Source organism: Prionailurus viverrinus, chromosome C2, assembly GCF_022837055.1.
Source record: "Prionailurus viverrinus isolate Anna chromosome C2, UM_Priviv_1.0, whole genome shotgun sequence".
Lineage (NCBI taxonomy): Eukaryota > Metazoa > Chordata > Mammalia > Carnivora > Felidae > Prionailurus > Prionailurus viverrinus.
Genome location: NC_062569.1, coordinates 25,230,449 through 25,253,005, shown reverse-complemented (window position 1 = coordinate 25,253,005; position 22,557 = coordinate 25,230,449). Strand labels below are relative to the sequence as shown.

General features: G+C 44.6%; 1 protein-coding gene across 2 annotated transcripts in view; it reads right to left on the bottom strand.

The window, feature by feature from the left end:
* RFTN1 (raftlin, lipid raft linker 1) overlaps nt 1-22,557 on the bottom strand; it is a 208,680-nt gene that overhangs the window by 60,226 nt on the left and 125,897 nt on the right. For both annotated transcript variants that reach the window (XM_047875543.1, XM_047875542.1), the window contains exon 5: nt 4,747-5,086. In XM_047875543.1, coding sequence (XP_047731499.1) covers nt 4,747-5,086 — 340 coding nt within the window. The remainder of the gene's footprint in view (nt 1-4,746; nt 5,087-22,557) is intronic.

The window sequence follows — 22,557 nt, the reverse complement described above, 5'->3', positions numbered from 1 at the left end:
CCTGATGTTCCAAGAGACCTCCGGCCTGGAGGGAAGGGAGCGTGCAGCATCTGGCGTAAAGCATGACTCCCAGGGCTAGACTGGGAGGAGGAGGAGGCTGGTGAGTTGGCTGGAGAAGAAACATGTGGGAGTCAGACTTGACCCGGTAGCTGCACTGAGTCGGGGCTAAGTTCTGCTGAGGTGACAGGCAGCGGGGCTAAGATGGAAGGTTTGCACTGGGAAGCAGGGCTGTGGGCTCTGTGATGGGATGAGAAGCCAGAAGGGCCTCAGTCCCGTTTGGATTCTTGAATCTGAGAGAAACTGCTTCAGACTTCTGTCAGGCTCAGGTACTAGCAGCAGGACACCTCTGGGCCCGGGTGGGGCTTGTTTGTGGAGGCAAAGTGGGGAAACCAGGCACATACAGCGCCCCACGGGAATCCCCTGGTCAGGCAGCAGCAGCTACGGGCACTTTCACCTCCACCATCTGATGTGACTCTCCTAACCCCCACACGAAGGGCTGCCTCAGTTCTAAGCCCAGAAGCCTTAAGTGGATCCCCCAAACATCACAAGCTGGAAAGTGGCAAAGCCAAGAGTCTTTCAAACCCCCAGCCCTGGGCTGTTTCCAAATCTAACAAGAGGCTAATTTCATCAGTACACAGAAAGCAGGAGCTGTGGACCACGGGTGGGAGCTCAATAGCTGTTTGTTAATGGACTGAGGGAAAGGCCAAAAGATGGCGGCAGGTGGCAGATTTGGGAGGAGGAGAGCCACAGGGTAGCGCCATTCTGGGGGCGCGGGAAGGCGGGGCCACACATCAGAAAGGCCAGACTCAGGAGGACACCTCCTCTCTCTCCCCACACAAGGAGCTGGCTGCCAAGGAGGACTACTGAATAAAACCCCCTCGGCCAAGAAGTACAGTTGAGGTCACTAGCTTGGGTTTCTGACTGGCATTTCTGAGCATTTTAAGTGACGAGGCACAGGATAGGAAGGGCAGCGCTTGGAAGATGTTTCAGTATTATTCAGTGGCAGAACAATTTGAATTTGTGTGAACCTTCCTGGCAACAGAGACGCCCAGGGAAGGACAGAAAGGAATGTTGGAAGCCAGGAGACAAGGGACAGGTGGATGTCTGGGTATACCTTCCTAACCTTTCCCAGCACCGGCCTTCCCCACCTGGCCTGTCCATGCTCCCCATCTGCAGAAATGCATCACGAGGGGCCATTCGGAGCAGAGCTACTGGGGTGCTCTGTGTTCACCATAAGGCAGGGGCAGGAGCGGGAAGGGCAGCGTCCAGGAGTGAGGCATGGGGCTGTTCCTGCACCAGCTCAGGCCGTCTCTGCACAGCAACGACACCAAACCATCAGGGAAATTCTCCCCGACCAGGAAATAAAAGTCAATGATCAGGAAGAGAACCACATGATGGGTCCCCAGAGAGACCTGTATGGGTGAAGGGGAGCATAACCTCTGGATCAGAGAGGCCGTTCAAGAGCCCACGGGGAGGGGGAGGGGCAGCCTGCCCTGTGTCTGGATGGTGAATTCACTGGCAAGCCCCATGTGAGCAGTCGCAGCCTAGACCCGGCTCCCCTAGGCCTCCTATAAAGGAAATAAATTAAACGAGGAGAAGGAGGGGGAAAGAGGGTGACTCCCTCTGGATTTTTTTTAATTGTCTTGCTGTGATTGCCTATTTAAGCCCACCTGGCAGAAAGAGGAGTAAAAACACTTCACCCTCCTTAGGGGGCCCTGCGAGAAAGGCAAGCTGAAAGCTGAGCAAGCAAGCAGCAGGGAGGGGAAGCTGGGGGGATTTGGGAGGAAGGGTGATGGTGCAAGGAACTGGTAAGACTTCTCAGGAAAAAGATTTAGGAGAGAGGTTTGGGTCAGGTGAAGGCCATGACCAATGTGGGCAGGGTCCCTACATGTCCGGCCTTCGGGGAGGCTGAATGCTCAAGCTAGGATATAAAACGTCACTACTTGAGTAGCATGGAAGGTGACTTTCCTCATCTGTGAAATGGGCTAATAATAGCATCCGCCATCATAAAACTGTTGTTGTGAGGCACCATCAAGATGGCTCATCGGAACTTAGAACAGTTCACCCAGAGAGTTACCACCATCATGACTGTCTATCCCCAGCAAGGCCATATATGTGGCCAATAACCCCTGCGTGTTCATTAACTGATGAAAAAGATCCAAAGGCTCATTTGTTCCACACGACGAAGAACAAAGGATAACAATAAGCTGCCTAGGTTTCAGAGAGACCCATGGCCTCATGAGCAGAGAGATAAGAGCCCAGCTTTGTGTGTAAACAACAGCCAGCCAGCTGCCCACTGAGTGAGATTAAAGTGGGGTACTGTAACACGCCCCTCCCCCATGGCTGAAATTCCCCTCCACTGTTGGCCTGACCACTTCCAGACACATCCTTCTTTAGCGGGATCTGGTTTGCTAGTAAAGAGAAGGGACTTGAAGAAATGAGGCACAGGCCAGGACACCTTGGGTGCTGAGGGGTCTTTATGGGTTCAGCAACGGAGGGGGCTCTTTGGGTGAGGGAGACAAACAGCCATAGGCCAGCGGGAGGCACGTGGGGGCAATGGTCCTAGGACAAGTCTCCCCAGTTTAATTCTCCCTAGAGTCAACCAAAGAGGGCAGGAAGTCTGGAAGGAGTCTTGGAGAAAGGTGGATTCTAAAGCAGGAAATCTCAGAAAAGTCCTGAGGGGAATTTCAGTATTGAATGCCTCCTTTCTCAAAGCCAGGGCTCCATGCAAAGGTGGAGGCCAGTGGTCAGGGCTACTGAGCCTGTGTGCCAATAATAACAGCTCACACTTAAGAGTCAAGCAGTGCTGAGTGCTTCAGATGTACATCTCGGGGCGCCTGGGTGGCTCAGTCAGTTAAGCGTGCAACTCTTGATCTCAGCTCAGGTCATGATCTCATGGTTCGTCAGATGGAGCCCCAGGTCAGGCTCTGTGCTGACAGTGTGGAGTCTGCTTGGGATTATCTCTCTCTCTGCCTCTCCTCTGCCTCTCTCTCTCAAAATAAATAAATAGAACGTTTTAAAAAATGTACACCTAACCTTTCAATATGAACCTATTGTTGCATCTCTATTTTCCAGGGTAAGAAACTGAGGCACAGGAGGGTATCTTGTCCAAGACTGCCTAGGTAGAAGGTGGCAAATGGAATGTGAGTGGGGTCTGGTTTCTTAACCACAGTGCTGCCTGTCTCCATGACTCCTGGACCTTTCTTCGGGGGTGCTGGCTGTGCCTGCCCTGAACTCTCACCCTCGCATGCTCCTCCAAGGAGGTCGGTCTTCCTTCTGGGGATTCAGAACAACACATGTAGCCTAACAGCAATGAGAAGATGGGAGGTTTCTGGAATAACACCTGGACATTCATCAGGAGGCACACACAGGGTCTAAATGTGCTCTCGGCTACTCTGGAGGGAGAAGTCTACCTCAAGCAGTGTGAAAAGTCCCAGAGCTGAAAAGCCCTACTTTAGTACATATTTAAGAAGGATCCAGCCATAATATTAAACAACAGCCATAATATATCCCAGAATGCAGGCAGTGCCAATCTCTCGCTCTAAATCAACGTTGCAAGTTAAGTTCAGAATGACCCACCCCGCAATTTTCTTTCCAGGAAGTACTGACCTAATATAACAAAAGAAACTGTTCCACCTTCTTCTAGATTCTCAGCGCATAAACTGTTCCTCATCATTAAGAAGAGGCTAATTTCAAGAACCAGGAAATGAATAATAACATGAACTAGGAAGATGACCCAGACAGGCCCCCTAAAGCCTGGGGGTCTCCTGGAAGTCTTGTTACCAGTGCACCTTCTGAAGGCTGGAAGAGGCCACGCAGCTCAGACAGGTGCCTGGCTCTTGGGAAATGGCTGGATGCTAGATTTCTTGGAGAAAGAAAAGGAAAGGGAATTACAGGGAAAGGGAGAGAAACTTCACTCACCATAAAGTGAGGGCCTCAGGAAATCTTACTAGTCTATTAGAGTAGAGAGGTATAACAAGATAAGTTCACAGACCAGATCTGCCAATTTCCTAGCCTGGGAGAAGATTTACTCTCTAAATCTCAGTTTACTCAGCTGTAAAATGGGCAATGATACTACAGCTCACCCACATCACACACATCACCACAATTAAGAAATGTTGGCTGCTATTAGTAAGTGTTGTTCTTTGAATTTGCCAACCTAAAATGCCTGCTCTAATGGCCGTTACAATGTGATTAGGAGGATTCACATACTGGTGGCCTCTCTTTGGCAGTGTTCTCTCCACACTGCTGATTTGTCAACTATATGCCCTGCCTGAAATCAGGCTGTTTTCAGTACCTAGTGAGTTGAATCACCAGTTTCCTGCACAATTTGTCCTTAACTGGCTTTCTTGATTTCTTTCTTTAGGCAGATATTCAAAATGAGGGGACCAAAAGGGAGCATACGTTCTGCATTGGTGCCCAGCATCTTAACACTTTTCCTGTGCTAAGAGCAGGGCAATTCAAGGGTAGCACAAGAGCATGGGGCGAAAATCCCTTAAGTTCTAGAATCTACTTCGAACGTGACATGTCGGAGCGACCAGAAGGCAATTCCGTGGTTCTGCTCTCCCGGAAGTCACAACTTCAGTACGCAATCAGTCAGGAGGCCCGGAAAAATGCCTGATGAAGTTTCCCCTGTGCGATGGACTGCTGTCTCTACACTCTAATTCCATTTCTTTTTCCTAAAATGCCATGGGGACTACTGAAAAGCCGTTAGCCTCTCTTTTAAGTGGTTGCTGACATACTTACTTCCCAAGAGTGGCTCCTCACTCACTTCCAACAGGTTACCATCCGGCCCATCCAGAGTCTTGCTCAGCCCATGCGGAGAAAATTCTGCTCCATCCCCCTCTCCTGAGGGCAAGCTGGGTTGCTCAGCGATGGGCGTCTCCCCTCCTGGGCCCTGGCCTGGCTCCCGGCTGCCGTCCATCCCCACGGGAGCACCCGGGTTCTCGTTATTCTCACACCTGCCCGGCTCCTTTTCCGCATCTCTGGCGTCCACTGGGGGGCTGCTGCCTGCCGACCTCGCAGGGCAATGGTACTGAGGTATGACGCCGACAAATTGCAGGCCCTGACTTGCAGCCTCCTGGATCTGTAAGGCAAACAAAATGAAGGGGACTGAGTGAAGGGAACTTTATTCTATCAAAGGGGGGACACGGGCAACATCCAAAACGTCTCACCGGAGGATTCTGAGGATAATTCAGTTTGAACATGAAGTCTCTCAAGGTGGCAGGTGTCCCATGTCCCTCTAGGCAGTGGCCATACCCTAACCCTGGCCCGCCTGGGGACAGACAGCATGGGGCTTGCTCTTTTTAATTATGAAGCATATTGGGGGCGCCTGGGTGGCTCAGTCGGTTAAGCCTCCCACTTCGGCTCAGGTCATGATCTTACAGTTTTGTGGGTTTGAGCCCCACACTGGGCTCTGTGCTGACAGCTCAGAACCTGGAGCCTGCTTTAGATTCTGTATGTGTGTCTCTCTCTCTGACTCTCCCGTGCTTGTGCTCTCTCTTTCTTTCTCAAAAATAAAACATGAAAAAAATTATGAAGCACGTGGCTAAATAGGGCTGGGATTACCTCTCTTCGCAATACCGCATTCATCCCTACTGGTTATTTTTTCTCTAAAAGGCTGAAAGAAGGTTCCAAAGGATGAGTTGAAACAAAGAGTTTGAAAGAGGAAGTTCATTTTGGTAAGAGTTTATTTTTTCGTTATTTTTTTTTTTTCTGATGAATCGCCTACTTCCTGCCAGTCAGGCTACTGTATAATCCAGTATGTCTATATAGCCATATACTAACTACCAGATGACATTTTATGACCCAAAGAGCTTCCTCTTTTAAACAATTGTTTTGGCAAAGAAGGGCGGAGGTGGGGGAAATCATCACTGCGTGGAGGCTGGTGTGCACATTCCCCACAGCAGGGAAATCTGACGGACAGACACCTGTTCCTTGGTGCTCCGCCTAAGCCAAAGGCACCTGAAAGCCATGCTGGGCCCACAGGTGTTGCTACGGCTGTCTCGTGACTCTGTAGGCTATGGGATACACCATCCAGTCTAGGTAACAGGTAACTTGCTTCTCACTTCCTGAGCCTGCAAGATGGGGGGTGTTGGGGGGGTTAATGACCACACAAAGTACTAAGGCACTTTAACTCTACCCTCCCTGACAGATACCCCTGGGCAACTGAATGTAATAGTTGTATGTGAAAGAAAAATTGAAAGTAACAGCCTAATAAAATCAAGCAAGAGCCGACCCAAACTGGAAAATCGGCTTTAAGAGACATCCTGGGCAAGGATGCTCAGGTCATTTTACAGATAAATCAGGAAGTGAAGACCTCAGAGTTGTGTAAGTCTTAGTCACCAGCCTCTGAGTGGATGACCTCAGAAAATCTTGAGGCCTCTGTAGCGATCATCCACTGTCATTTGAGAATTAGTAAGAAACACCAGCATGGAGCTACTCTTTCTAAGGGAGAAGTAAGCTGTGACCACCCTCCTTGGATGAAACGCCCTAACTTTAAGCCGAAGGTCATTTTAGTTCAACAATGCACACTCTAGAAGGCAATCTACAGCAGTTACAAATGTACCATCCAGTCTTTCTATAAAGTCTAGCTTTTTCTAGAAATAATGACAACAGTAGGGATTACCGTCTACTGTAGACCTACTAAGTCCCAGACAGTGTACTAGGCATTTTACATAAATCGTCTGTTTAATCCTTCAAACACACCACATGGTATCATTATCTCCATTTCAGATGAGGATACTGAGGCCCAGAGACATTACAGTCATAAAGTAAGCAGTGAGTAGCTGAGGTTCAAAGCCAGGTCTGACTCAGACCCAAGTTCATTCTCAATCACTAGACCAAGTGGATGCCTCTCAAGGCATCATCAAGTACATATGTGTTCTCAGACATGTATGTGTCCACACATATGCCCGTGGCTGGCTCAATTCACTCTTCAAAAGTTAAACAAAAAAAAATTAAAGTCACTCCATCCCATTCCAAAAATTCATTTTTGACCCATTAATCTGTGATAGCTGCCTACTTTTAGAAGCTGTTTTGGAAACCTTCTAAAGGAAGACACAGGTACCAAAGTTTTAAGAGAAAAGAGTGGGAGATCATTATTACCAAAGAACCTGAGGTTAAGGGAAGCTACTGCATATGAAGGCTTGCTCTGAGCCTCCTGGCAACATAGGGAGAGCCATGGATTTTTATAATCCTTAAATGAAATGAGGAAACATGCCAGGTCAATAAGAGAGAAGCATAATTTGCTGGTAAGGAACAGAGAAATTTGTCGTATGACTCTTGCAGAGCTATGGAGTCAAATGGGTCTTCCTTAGTTTTACAGAAAACGAAGAGACATTTTTCTTACATCATTTACATACTCTTTTTTTTTTCAATGTTTTTATTTATTTTTGGGACAGAGAGAGACAGAGCATGAACGGGGGAGGGGCAGAGAGAGAGGGAGACACAGAATCGGAAACAGGCTCCAGGCTCCGAGCCATCAGCCCAGAGCCCGACGCGGGGCTCGAACTCACGGACCGCGAGATCGTGACCTGGCTGAAGTCGGACACTTAACCGACTGCGCCACCCAGGCGCCCCTACATACTCTTAACCCTTGATAGAAGTCGAGGACATTGTGCTAAAGCACAGATCTTCGACAGTCCTTCCGTGTGGCTCTAACGTGATAGAAGCCAGATAACTGAAGGCAGCTGCGGCCGATGGCAGCCCGCTGAGATGTGTCATGCTCGGGGATGGGGCCACTTCAGCACTAACTTCCCCAATTCCCACCGTACTAGAGTGAGGTGGCTTGTTCTTGTCTTAGAAGTTTGTGAAATAATTTCAGAAATCACTTGCCTATGCTTCTTCCCAACGGTTGGGAAAGTGGCTTTTTAAAGTTTTGAACGTGTTATGCACATCCTCAGGGCACTGAATTTATAGTAGAAGTAAACGAAAACCTAACTGCCACAATTTTCATACGTGGGAAAACACCACTAATAACTTCCAGGGGTAGCTCCTACAGGAAGGACAGTGACCCAGCTCCCCTCAAAGCTGCACACCTCTGTTTCAGCCGGGTGGCGTTCCCTTTCATGAACCGAGAGTCTGAGCCTCTCCATTTGCCACCGTGCTGCAGGAACAGGTGCACTGTCGGCACCGCCTTGCACACGCCCCCCTTGCACACAGCCCCTGCTGCGGGTGTCTCACCACACACAAAACAGCTATGACTGTTGAAGTATTAAAAGCTGGTCCCACCGGGGGCTCAACCACAGGCCAGTCTCGACTTGAGTCATGGGGTTTGGAGGCAGAAGGGCTTGGCTTGGAGCTCCAGATGTACGACTCTGGAACCAGAGTATGTTATATCACTTTCTATGCCTCAGTTTTCTCATCCACAAAAGGAGGGAGATCCTACTTCTCTTGCGGTTGCTATGAAGGTTAGACGTTACATACGGCAGGTGTGCCGAAGGACAGGCACAGAGAAGGCACTCCTGACCATCACTATTGCTCTACCCTCTCTCCTCATCGGTCCCAGGCTTCTGTGACCCTGCTGACTGCTGACAGTCATCCAGAAGAAGGAGGTGAGGACTCTGGACACAGGGCATTATCCCAATCCTCTCTTTCCTTACTGGGACTTGAAATTGCGAGAGGCTTTGCATTAATCAGACATGTCCCTTCTCTCCCAACTAACTGGACAACCATACTCCTTTGCCCTCCTGTACCTCAAACTTATCCTCTACGCCAGGGGTTCTCAAAGTGAGAACAGCATCAGCATCACCAGGGAACCTGTCAGAAATGCAAATTCCCAGGCCTCGCTGACTTCAGAAACTCTGAATCAGAGCCCCTGGGGATAGGGCCCAAAGCCTTCCGGGTGATTCCAATACACCCAAAAGTTTGAGAATCACTATTCTAGAATATGCATTTCATGAAGTCTGGAGTTTTGTGTGCTGCTTTGTCCCTGGTGCTAGAATGATGTCTGACATACAGGAGGTGCTCTTTAAGTATCTGTGGAATGAATGAATACATTAAATAATGAGTGAATATGTATGTCTCCTCTCCCAGAATGAGCTCCTTGAAGGTAGAGATGGAGACTGATTAATTTTTCAGTTCCCGAATTCAACTGTATCAAGTCCCAACACTGGCCTAGACCAACATTGCACTTAGGTGCTGGGGATACAAAATGGGGCACCTGGGTGGCTTAGTCAGTTAAGCATCTGACTTCAGGCCAGGTCATAATCTCATGGTTCATGAGTTCAAGCCCTGTGTCGGGTTCTGTGCTGACGGTTCAGAGCCTGGTGTCTGCTTCGGATTCTGTGTCTCCCTCTCTCTCTGCCCCAACAAAAACAAAAACAAAAATAGAAATCCTTACTCTCAAGAAGATTCAGCTAACTACTGTAAACAGCTTTGAAAAACAATTACAGTAATGTGGCGCAAAAATGCTTATTTTATAATGTTATATTAAAAAAATCAAGATTCTGGGGTACCTGGGTGGCTCAAGTCAGTTGAGCTTCTGACTCTTGATTTTGGCTCAGATCATGATCCCAGGGTTGTGGGATCAAGCCCTGCGTCAGGCTCTGAGCTAAGCCACTGAGCGTGGAGCCTGCTTGAGACTGTCTCTCTCTCTCTCTCTCTGTCTCTCTCTCTCTCTCTCCCCCTCTCTTCTCTCTCTCTCTTTTCTTCTGTTCCTCTCCTCCACTCACAGGCTCTCTCTCTCAAATAACAAAAATAAAAAATAAAACAAGATTCTAAATTTTATAGACACAGTATCATGACAGCTATGTCATATTTCTCCAAGTGTGTAATTTTTCAAAATTTATCTGATGAGTATGCATATTACTCTAAAATTTTTTTAATGTTTATTTTAGAGAGAGAGAGCATGCGAGAAAGAGAGAGAGTGGGGGAGGGGCAGAGAGGGAGACACAGAATCTGAAGCAGGCTCCAGACTCCAAGCTGTTAGCATGGAGCCCAAAGTGGGGCTCAAACTCACGAACCGCGAGATCATGTCGTGAGGTGAAGTCGGATGCTTAACTGACTGAGCCACCCAGGTGCCCCTGCATATTACTTTTATGCAGTAAATACTGGAAAAATTTCTCATAGAGCATGTTAAATGTAGGAATGGATATAAAGGTATAGAAATGACAGTGATTATTTCTGCCTTAAGGGGAAGCAGAAAAGTTTCTGACAGGTCAGGGCTATAACAAATGAAATAATGTAATACAGTAGGAAGAGGTGAGGAGTGTGACAGAATCAAGAGTGTGTACCTCTCACTTTACACTTTCAAATTCAATTTTTTTCTCCAAAATACTATGCTAGACAAACTCTATTTGGGGACTGCAGGAGGCTTTGAAGGATGAATAGGAGTTCACCAGACAGGTAAAATAAAGGGAGAATGGTAATGCAGGTAAAGAGAAAGAAGAATCATCATGGGCAAAAACTTGATAGTATGCAACAGCCTGATGTATTGAAGTGACTTCTATAAATATTTCTGGATCATGACAGGAGAAGCCAGGAATGAGGGTGAACTGGAAATCACAAGGGCCATATGGTGGATGTCACTGAATACCATGCCAACAAAGGCTCTGACTGCACCCTGCAGGCCAGCATATCCCCCACATTTCACACTATAGTAACTCCAAGGGCAGAGAATAGGGGTCTGAGGGCAAAGCACAAGATTTCTTTGAATGCTCATCTTTTATCTTAAACATTAATGAAAATTTTATATCCTGCACCATAGTACTGTAGAGTACCAGAACGTCTAAAAAGATGGCAAAGGTAAATGCCTCCCTCCCCCCGTCCCCAGCCCTTCCAGAGAAGTTTGCATCTCAGGCATATGAAACATCTTTGTGCATAAATCTTTGCAGCTCTGCTTACTTCCTTCAGGTGGATTCCTGGAAGAGGAATTAATGAGTCAAGGGATATTAACTTTTCAAAGGCTGGGTACAGGCTGCCAAATTGTTTACCAGAAAGGGGGAGTAGTCCTTTTTAACCAGAGGAACCACATTTAGATTTTATAAAGATCAATATTTGCCTAGACCCTGAGGGTCTTGACTCTTCTTAACTCTAGGACAGCACTCTCTTTTCTCTTTTTTTCTCTTAAAGTCATTTGACTGTGTTTGCCAAACAGATTCCTGTTTGTTTCGCATTTACTCATGTATTCATTCGTTCATTCACAACCTTTCTTGAGCAGATCTCATGAGCATACTAATGGCGGGCCCTAGTTACTGCTCATCGGGGTTCACCCTCAGCCACCTGGTCTCCTCGCGCTACACTCCCTGCAGTAACCTTCTCCACTCACTTGGGTTTAGCCACTAGTTATGTGTTAATTATTCCCAAATTCAGACTCTCCAGCCATGACTCTCCTCTGGAGTTCAAACCTACACGGCCGATGATCATGGCTGCTGGGCCCACCACTGCCCTCATCTCTCCAATTGGAGCCACAGGCATTTTCCTTAGCTCTTGCCTTTCTCTAACCTTGTGTATCTGCTCACCACATCCTGCCAGATTTCTCTCCCAGTGTTTCTGAAATTCCACTCCCATTCTCCACACATCTAAGATGGACTTACTTCAGGTACTCATCATCTGCTGCTGGACACCACTGTTCCTCCTAGCTACACCAAGTCTTCATGAGCATGGGGTCAAGTCAATATGGAAGATCAAATCACGACCACCCGGGTCACCTTGTTACAGAATTCCCTGCAAATTATCACGTGTGCCTATAAAATTTCTCTAACAACTGTGATTATTAAAACAATAATTGTTAACATTGTACAACTCTTCCACAAAGAACTTTAACGTGCATGATCTTAGGCTCCAAAAGAATACCCTACAGAAAAGGAAACTGGTTCTGAGACAGTTATGTGACTGGTCAAACCACCCAGGGATAATCACTGGCAAAGTCTGGATTCAACTCAGTATCCTAAAACCAACGTGATGCTCCTTTAATGAGACCACTCTTTCTACTTCATGTCATCCAGCCTGTGTCCAAGATACCAGTTTAAACTGAAACACAGCTTCGCCCACCTTCTTATTTCTGCTGCATTTAAGAACCACCACACCCCTCGATACTTAAAGGAGTAACCCTTGCTGGGTTAGGCAGCAAAAATTAAGTAACACCATTTTCAACTGGTCCAAGACTTCATTCAGCTGCTCTGTAATGAGTAAGCACAAATTTGATAGTTAACTCTATTTTCCCAATCTAAAATCAGAGATTATGATGTGAAAAAGATCTTTCCTTCCTTTTTAAAGACTTATTTCTATAAAAAATCTCAACTCATTGTAAAAAATTAGAGCTTCTATTTAAAGAATAGCTTTCATGAAAAATAACAACATGACATTGGAATAATCTCAGAAAACTGAGACAGAGAATCTGTTACTCTACTTTCAAAATGAATACCATGCTGCTAAAGATAAGTTCAAGTATATGCAGGTCTTAGCCCTACCATGTGAAAGTAGAGCGTTCCTACGAAAACTTTTATAAGCCTGAATGGCATAAAGTGAAGAAGGAATTATCATTAATTTCTATGGAAAAAATTTTGAGCATTCCCAGATCCAAAAAATAACCTCTCTTAAGCCTTTCTGATACCTTAGGAAACATTTTGCTAACAGATGCACAAAATAAATCTAGATAAAGCACAGATGCTCATAGACATAGTTCAAAGCTATGGAGGCTGGATGCTGAGATGCTGAGCGTCGTTCCCCAGGGAAGGAGCTTGGTGGGGCCAGTGTTGCTGCCTGGGGTACGTGCTGCCTCTGTAATGGCTTGCTGCAAAACAAACGCTGAATGCTATTTTTGCTTTTTGCCTTTTTTCATAAAAGCAAAAATCCTCATTGGATTTCTTTCACTTGGTGAAAACGGGTACTAAGGTAGGTTTTTGTACAAGGGAAGCTGCATAACATGAACTCTTGAAAAGCAGGGGATACCTGCACTCTATCTAGTACATGTGTTTGTGTTTTAGAGAATAAGTATCGGTCAGGGTGAAACCAGTTACAGGGAAGCGGAACGTGGATTGGATTTTGTAAAAATGAAAGCTATATGTCACATGGAGAAAGGAGCAGAATGGGCTTCTGCTGACAGGTCAGTAGGAACTGGAGTGCCCACAGACCATACCAGATGGAATGGGTGAAGGGTGAGAGACAAAGACCATTCTGTCTGAATCTAGTGAAAGAGTTGCCATGGGTCAAATGGCTAAACTATGATGACCAGTTGCTTGGTCAAACTAGTCTAGACGTTGCTGTAGAGAGATTTTAAACATGTGACTGATACCTATAATTAATTGACTAGAACTAAAGCAGGTTACCCTCCATAATGTGAATGGGCCTCACTCAATCAGTGGAAGACCTTAAATGCAAAGACTGACTTTTTCCAAAGAAGGAATTCTGCCTTTAGACAACAGCATGGAAAATCTGCCTCAGTTTTCAACCTTCAGACTCCAGACTGCAACATCACTCTTACCTGAGCCTCCAGTTGGCAGGACAGCCCTCCAGGTTTCGGACTTGTCAGTTCCCAAGACCCTTAAACTCAATCAATTTCAATCCCAGTATCTCTCTCTACAGACAGATCAATCAATAGACAGATAATCCTATTAGGTCTGTTTCTCCAGAGAATTCGAATTCAGGAGGAAAACAGGGAAAGGGAGTGAGGTGTATAAGACAGCACAGAGCAGGCTGATAAAGGTCTTTAAATCTAAATCTGACTCGGTGTGAAATGAAGAGATGCCTAAGAGCTCCCAAAAGGCAATGAGAGAGCATGTGCCCCAAACAGAAACAACACCACTAGGACTTAATCTGGCATTGAATCAAGGTCCCAGGGGAGAGGGTGAGGTATGGCAAGAAGGTTACCAGTGGTCACTGTCATCAGGTAAAGGAAATTTCCCCACCACATTTTGAAATGAGGGAAAGTAAATCCTTAACCAATAGATTTAACTTCTACAAGTTATAGGCAGTTTCTAACTTTATGATGAACTTAATGGAATGGCTATAATTCATTAGCTAATTTATGCTGGAAATCAGAAACTCACTGAATTTTTAAAAATGTAGAGGGGCACGTGGGTGGCTCAGTCGGTTAAGCGTCCGACTTCAGCTCAGGTCATGATCTCTCAGTTAAGGAGTTTGAGCCCCCGTGTTGGGCTCTGAGCTGACAGCTCAGAGCCTGGAGCCTGCTTTCTGTGTCTCCCTCTCTCTCTGACACTCCCCAGCTCGTGCTCTGTCTCTCAAAAATAAATAAATGTAATAAATAAATAAATAAATAAATAAATAAATAAAGCAAGCCAAGAGTGACTATTTAAATTTAAGTTAATTCAAACAAAATGAAATTAAAAGTTCAGTTCCTCAGGCCACATTTCAAGTGTTCAATAGCCATTCATGGCTAGTGACTATAGTATAAGATAATGAAGATACAGAACATTTCCATCATCACATAAGAAGTATTATTATGAGCATAATAAACCATATAAAATACTGAATAATAGAGGGGTGCTGGGGTGGTTCAGTTGGTTAAGTGTCTAACTTTGGCTCAGGTCACGATCTCACGGTTCGTGGGTTCAAGCCCCGCATCAGGCTTTGTGCTGACAGCTCAGATCCTGGAGCCTGCTTCGGATTCTGTGTTTCCCTCTCTCTGCCCCTCCCCCACTCACACTGTCTGTCTGTCTCTCTCAAAAATAAATAAATATTTTTTAAAAATACTGAATAATAGAAACAGTTTTCAACAATGACTTCAGGGGCATGTAACAATAGGGAAAAGACCAAGACCCACACACACTCACACTCACACACACACACACACCCCAAATTTACCCTAGACCAGACCACTGCCCACTCTGACCCCTCCCCCATTATTCATGGGCCACCATTCTGCAACAGCTGACATTTTAAAGTCTTTGGGGATTTATGAAATAGAAAGGCAACCTACAGAGGCATGCACTTATGTCAAGACCAGGCACAAAAATGCTGTTCTGAGTCGCACAGTTACACATGAGTCTTTATGGTGAATATTTTATCACACACACACAACCCTTCTCCTCTTTTGTCACCTAAACTCTTGTACAGCTTTCTGAGAAGAAAGGTTCGAAAATAGCACGGGTTTAAGCTCAAGTCTGAAGATGCCCTGAGTTCGGATGTGTTAACATTTAGCTTTAGAAATTGAAACCTTTACTAAGCACTGCTGGGAGTTTAGCTCCATTATCATATAAACCTGCTGGTGTTGTGGTTTTCTCCTTTAATGACCAGGAGGTCTTAGAATGAGCCCTGAACAAGAAGTCTGAGACATACAGCTTCAGACCCAACTCTGCAACTCACTAGTTTAGTTACTGGTCAACCCAGCTTATGTATCTGAACCTCAGTTTCCTCATTTATAAAATGGGGTTAATAATACCCATTCATTCATGCCATAACGCGATACCTTAGTATGTGCTAGGCACTAGGAGCTTGGGAAACAATAGCGAGTCAAACAGGCACTATCCCTACCCTCTTTTTTTTTTTTTTTTAATTTTTTTAAAAAATTTAATCCAAATTAGTTAGCATATAGTGCAACGATGATTTCGGGAGTAGATTCCTTAATGCCCCTTACCCATTTAGCCCATCCCCCCTCCCACACTCCCCCTCCAGTAACCCTCTGTTTGTTCTCCATATTTATGAGTCTCTTATGCTTTGTCCCCCTCCCTCCTTTTATATTATTTTTGTTTCCCTTCCATTATGTTCATCTGTTTTGTCTCTTAAAGTCCTCATATAATTAAGTTATATATGATATTTGTCTTTCTCTGACTGACTCATTTCACTTAGCATAATACCCTCCAGTTCCATCCACGTAGTTGCAAATGGCAAGATTTCTTTTTGATTGCCGAGTAATACTCCATTGTATATATACAACACATCTTCTTTATTCATTCATCCATCGATGGACATTTAGGCTCTTTCCATATTTTGGCTATTGTGGATAGTGCTGCTAGAAACATGGGGGTGCATATGTCCCTTCGAAATAGCACACCCGTATCCCGTGGATAAATGCCTAGTAGTGCAATTGCTGGGTGGTAGGGTAGTTCTATTTTTAGTTTTTTGAGGAACCTCCATACTGTTTTCCAGAGTGGCCTCACCAGCTTGCATTCCCATATCCCTGCCCTCTTGAATTTAGTATGTGTCCAACTCAAAGGGTAACTTCGAGACTCTGGAAGAGTTAATGTGTTCAGTCCTTCTCAGACTATCTATGCTCAGTTTGAGGGACCACCCCTTGCCCTGGCAGGGCTGGGGTTGGGGGGGAAGAGGTGCCTTTATTCTTCCTCTGCTATTAGGGGTGATTTGGTGGGAGGCCTGGAAAATTCTGAAAGAACCCAGAAAACTACAAACTCCCTAAAACAAAAGGAAGAGGTGGAGCCCAGTGTGCTGGTGGTAGTAGAGAATGAACCCATCCTCTTTGGTGGCTCCCTTCAGGGCAGGCATTTCTGACAAAAGGACTTTTATTGACCTTCATTATCTGTGTTAATTGACTCCTTTCATATAGAGGGTGCCTATAATTTCACAATTCATTAAAATTATAGTGCATGGGAGTTAGAAATCAGTAGAACAGAGAGATGTGCTGTTTAATGCCTATTCCTCAAAGATCTTCAATTAGCTATTGGTGACTCCTGAAAACCAACCCACTAGAAAACTCCAACTTGTCAAAAGTCTAAGTCAAAGATGCAAAAGGGAGGTACACGAGGAAAGGCCTATATACGAGGAATGACTCAGTGGTATCTCAAATAGCAGCCAAGTGGCCTCAAATAGGGCCAGAGATGGACCTTAGGAAGACCTGGAGCCAGTGTCTTCAGCACAGTCAGGAAACTTTCTCCAAGTTTTCTCCCTACTTGTCTTTATTTGTTAGCATCATTCTTCTTTCTTATTTAGGACAGATTTTCTCCGTGTGGCAGGAAATAGGATCATTGTCAGATTCTGAGTTTTCTGCTTACAGTCTAGCAACTAGAGATGAAGTGTCCAAACTTCCTAGTTACACACCGTGAAAGATCCCAGAGAAGGGCTCTGATTGGTCCAGCTTAGGTCAGGTATCCACTTCTGGGCCAATCAGCTCTGGCCAGGGGCACGGTAGCTCCCGTGGAAGTAATACAGCTGGATTGTTGGAACAAAGGTTAGCAACAGGAAGAGGTAAGAAAGTGTCATAGATCATGTAGAGAAGAGCAAATGCTCATTATGCCTGCACAGAAAATCCATAATTACAAAAGCTTACATTTATTGCGTGATCACTGGTGTGCCACAGACTATTTTAAGGGCCTTACAGGAGTTAACTCATGTAATCCTTATAGCAACAATAATAGATTTTCCTTTTTAGCCCCATGTTACAGATTAGAAAACTGAGGCACAGAGAAGTTGCACAGGTTGGCCTCGGTCACACAGCTAGTAAATGGCAGGTAGCATTCAAACACAGGCAGTTTGGTTCCAGACTCCTACCTATTATACCATTCAGCATTATATTGTCTATACTATATCCTATACTCGAATCCACATTTTGAAATACCAGGGCTAGATCATGAAGAGTGTTGAATCTTTAGAGTCTGGACTTTTTACTCTGTAGGCAATGAGGTACCATCACGGTGTCAGAGCAGCAGTGACATAATCATGTTTCTCCCAAGGAAAATTAATCTGTCCACAGGATGTAGTACGAATCGAGGCAGGGGTTGGTGGTAACAGAAATGAGCAGACAGGAGGCAAAAAGAGTGGTTGAGGGCCTGGGAGTCACCGCAGAGGTTGTGGGAAAGGTCATTAAGAGCTACTCTTGCCTGGGAAAGGATGTGAGCGAAAGGTGGATGGGAGACCGAAAGTAGAGAAAGCAGTCTGTCGACTAAAAGGTCTTGTACCACAGGACTCTGATGTGTTAAACAACTGGCAATCATCCAAACAAGAACACTTTGAAAACAAAAGGTGAAATTATGAATAATAATGCTGTGATAACAGGGATGAGTTGGAACTGTCCAAGGGAAACGAGGCACATGGTCACCTAAACATGACCAGCAGTGAAGACCCAGAAAGCTGCTTTAAAGAAGACTCGAATGACCTCTTTCTCATCCTTCCCTGCCCAACATGTGGTCTGCTTCTTCCATCACACTCCTGGTATTACATCCTTGGCTTCCTCTGCCTGGCCCCTCCCACAATGTCAAATCCATCCCATCAGTGCAGGGTCACAACAAAGAAGGCTTAAGGTCTTCCATCTAGACCACAAGAGGACACTGTGCAGACCTGTAATCCCTCCTTCCACCTCTAGCCAGCGCTCCTGTCCTCCCCCTGGGTGACCACCCCCGCACCTTGTTCAGACCTCTCTACTTTCCCTAGCCTTTGTTCTTTTACCATTCAAAGTTCCTTCCCTTTCGGTCTAAGCAGAACCTTCTGTTTGAAATGCTGTTCTACCCACTCTCCCCACGACAGGATTCTCCTTGCTACCAGGATCCCCTCTTCCCATTTATGGCTCTCCCTGAAATCCCAGTCTAAAAATGGTCACCTGGACATATTTCAGCATTATCTCTTTCCTTAATTTTTATCATATCCCTTATTTCTAAATGTTTTCTTACTAACTTAGTGTTTTTCCCAGTTGAATGAGAACTCTGTGAGGGCAGGAATGAGTTCTCTGTGAGAACTCTATTTTGTTCCCTACTATGTCCCCAGCATCTGAAACAGTTTCTGGTACCTCGTAAATCCTCACCAAATGCCATTAAAGGGAAGAATAGGAAAGAGGTGAAATTTACAGCATCTCAGGTTACTTCTAAGTGGAGCGTCTTTGACTCTACAATTTCAGGAACTATCCATCTGGGACTAATATTGTTTTACAAATAACACTCATTTGAGATTTTGAAAATCTGCACATCATTTGTTACTCATCTCATTTTAACAGTGAAAAAAACCTGAAGCCTAGAGAAATTAAGGGGTTACAAGTCCAGGAGTACATCTTAAGAAAGCAACTGTTAAAATAAAATTACTTGCAACCCTTGGGTTTCCAGTCCCATCTCTTAACAAACCAGGTCAATCTTCCCCTCAGGCAAAAGAAAACATATAGTAACAAACAATTTGTTCATATCAGTGCTTCTTATCAAGGTAAAAAATGCCTCATAACTGGGCATTCCTTGGAGCCTTTTTTCTTAAAGGAACTACCTAACACAAGATCATGCATTTCTTTAAAAAAACAAAATGAAACAAAACAGCTAGAATTCAGAATCCTGGAGCCGCTGAGGTTGACAATCCCAGTTTTATACTTCGGTAATGCCAGTGACCCTGGCATTTTAGGCTAGGGGCAAAGAACTTCAAAGGCTTATTAAGATTCCTGAGAATGTTCTGGAAAACCAGTTTTAGAGTCTTCATGGAACTCAAATCTCAGCACCACAGTTAAATGACTGAGGCAAAAGAACGTAAGTTTAAAGAACTTTAACCAAGAACAGATGTTTCCTTTCACACCACACTGCTTTAACATCCAGTATTTGTGATTTTTTCCCCCAACCATTCCCTGATTTACATAGGCCTTCAAAACATTAATGAAAGGCACTTTAACAAAATGTTGAGATGGTGTGGTTGGACAAGTGCTATCCTAGTTTTACCTCTTGGTTAAAAAAAAAAAAATCCTTTTCTATTCCCATGACTTCAGACCAACAAAAATATAACACGGTCCTAATGGCATTTGAAACCCCCATGGTAAACAGAGCAGTTAAACTAAGTACTTGGGGATGGTTTTCATTACAATGTGCTAAAGAAATGAATGTTTTATTGTTCCTTTGTAAATACCCTGGAGAACCTTGGGACGGTTCTTCTGGAAGATGGAAATGATTTAAGAGAGTTTCAGATCTCACGAAGACATGTGATCTCTGTGAGTAACAAATAGGATTTATTTTGAAGGGGGAGGAATGGAGCTTTGCATTTACAACAGTTGAGAATTACACTTAAAGATTATTTTCAATGTCCAATGACCCTTATATTCAATATTCAATTCCACTTCTTGCCTTCCTTTTTATTTTTTATGTATTCCATATTTGCCCTAGCATGGTCTCAAAGTTCTCTCCCAGTAGAATGAAAACAGCATGTCTGAATTCATGTATGTGGCAGATTGTGCGTTCTATGCCACAACAGTATTTCTCATTCCAAACTATCTGCTGGAACCTTGCCCCTCCCCCATCAAGAAGTAGAGTCTATGCCCCTCTACTTGAACCCGTATGGTTTTGACCAATGAGTGAGGTGAAAAGGGTGCTATGTGACTTTTGAGGCCTGGTCGTAAAAATTCCATGAATGTTCACCTTGTTCTCTTGGGATGTTTGGTCTTAGGACCCAGCCATCCTGTTTTGAGGAGTCCAAGTCCAAGAGTCCAAGAGTCTGTGAAGAGGCCTGTAGCCAGCAACAACTTGTCAGCCATGTGAGTGGCCTTCTCGAAAGTGGACCCCCAGCCACTGCCAAGCCGCCCGGTTGACATCGCATGGAACAAAGATTAGCCACCTCTGCCAAATCCTGCCCAAGTTGTAGATTTATGAGCAAAATAAAAGACTTGTTTTATATCTCTATGTTTGGGGGTAGTTCATTACAACACAGCAATTTGCAACCTCTTAAAATACAGCAATCCTCACCAACTCATACCCATGGGAAGACACCAGACCATAGTAATGTCTTAAAGTAAAATCTCCATCCTTCATGAAGGATGCAGTTGGCAGCACTCTCAATATGCAGAAATGTAAACAAGGATAACACGAATACTTCCAAGGAGTGGGCCTCAAGGGATATGCTTTAGTCGAGAGGTAAGAACAGTTTGTAATTAGCTTCTCAGTTTGTGACGATGATGCCTCGGAACTGCTACCACTAGGCAGGTACTCTGAGGTAAGCATCGCCCCTGCAGCGTGCCTTACATTATTAATCGGCTGAGCAAACCTACAGACACAAGCTCAGTTCTTGTTTATCACAAGTTACAAATGTGCAGAATGTGAATTAATGATGATGTTTTACCATTCAAGAGCGACGCAGACTAATGCCCACATTCCCGGGCACCATCAGAATCGGAAGGGGTTGTAGAGACCTCTGTGCTTGAGGCGTAGGAAAAAAAATCCATCTGTGTTATTCTTAAGATGCCGTAAAGAGAATCTTCCATTGCCCTCTGGGGAGTGTCTCAGAAGGGAGTCAGAGTAGCAGCTACATCTCTCATTCAAAACGGGAAGTCATTGAAATCAAAGTTTCTACACCAACTGAATGATAAAGAGTTCCAACAAAAACTAACCTTACTTCAACCAGGAATATATTTAAACATTTTCTTTTAAAGTTTCTTCCATGTTTTCAGGTATTTTCTTTTGATTTCTACTCCTTGTATCCTCCATATCCCAACCTTCTCCTCTGTGAATAAGCTTTCTTTATAAAAGCTTCTTTGACTGCCTTCTGCTCAATAATATCCTTATCACTCCACCAGTAACATCCTTACTGCCTCTACCAATAACCCTACTTAAAGAAACTGTTGGGGGGGGGGCGCGCCTGGGTGGCTCAGTTGGTTGGGTGTCTGACTCTTGGTTTCTGCTCAGGTCATGATCTCATGGTTTGTGGGTTCCAGCCCTGCATTGGGCTCTGTGCTGACAGCTCAGAGCTTGCTTGGGATTCTTTCTCTCTGCCCCTCCCCTGCTCACACACTCCTTCTCTTTCTCTCTCTCTCTCTCAAAATAAATAGATAAAAACTTTAAACAAAGAAAGAAACTGTGGTATATGTATACAATGAAACACTACTCGACCATTGAAAAGAAGGAAATCCTACCATTTGCAATAACATGGATGGACCTTGAGGGCATTGCGCTAAGTGAAATAAGTCAGATAAAAGAAGACAAATACTGTATGATATAACTTATATGTGAAATCTAAAAAAGTCAAACACACAGCAACAGTAGAATGATGGTTACCAGGGGTTCAGGGTGAGTAAAGGAAATGGGGAGGTGGTGGCCAAAGGGTACAAGTGTACAGTTATAAGCTCAATACATTCTGGAAATGTAATCACACCACGGTGACTATAGTTAACAAAACTGTACATATTGTATAATTGAAATTTGTTAAGAGAAAAGATGTTAATATTCTCATCACAAAAAAGAGTTTCAGATCTCATGAAGTGATGTGTTAAATAACCTTAATGTGGTAACCATTTCACAATATGTAGGTATTTCAAATCATCATGTTGTACACCTTAAATTAACAAAGTATTGTCACTTATATCTCAATAAAACTGGAAAAATAATAATATCCCTGCTACCCCACTACCCCCACCAATACACCAGCTCTATCACTCCCACCAATAAGAGTGCTAAACAATAACATCCCTAATACCCCATCAGATTACCTACCCATCATCCCCAGCTACCTTTTCTTTTTTTTTTAAGCTTATGTATTTATTTTAAGAGAGTGAGAGAGAGCACACACATGAGGGTCAGCAAGAAGGACAGGTAGAGAATAAATCCCAAGCAGCCTCCGTGCCATCAGTGCAGAGCCTGATATGGGGCTGGATCCCACAATCTGTGAGATCATGACCTGAGCTGAAATCAAGAGTCAGACCTCAACCGACTAAGCCACCCAGATGCCCCCACCAACTACTTTTTCAATACCTAAGAA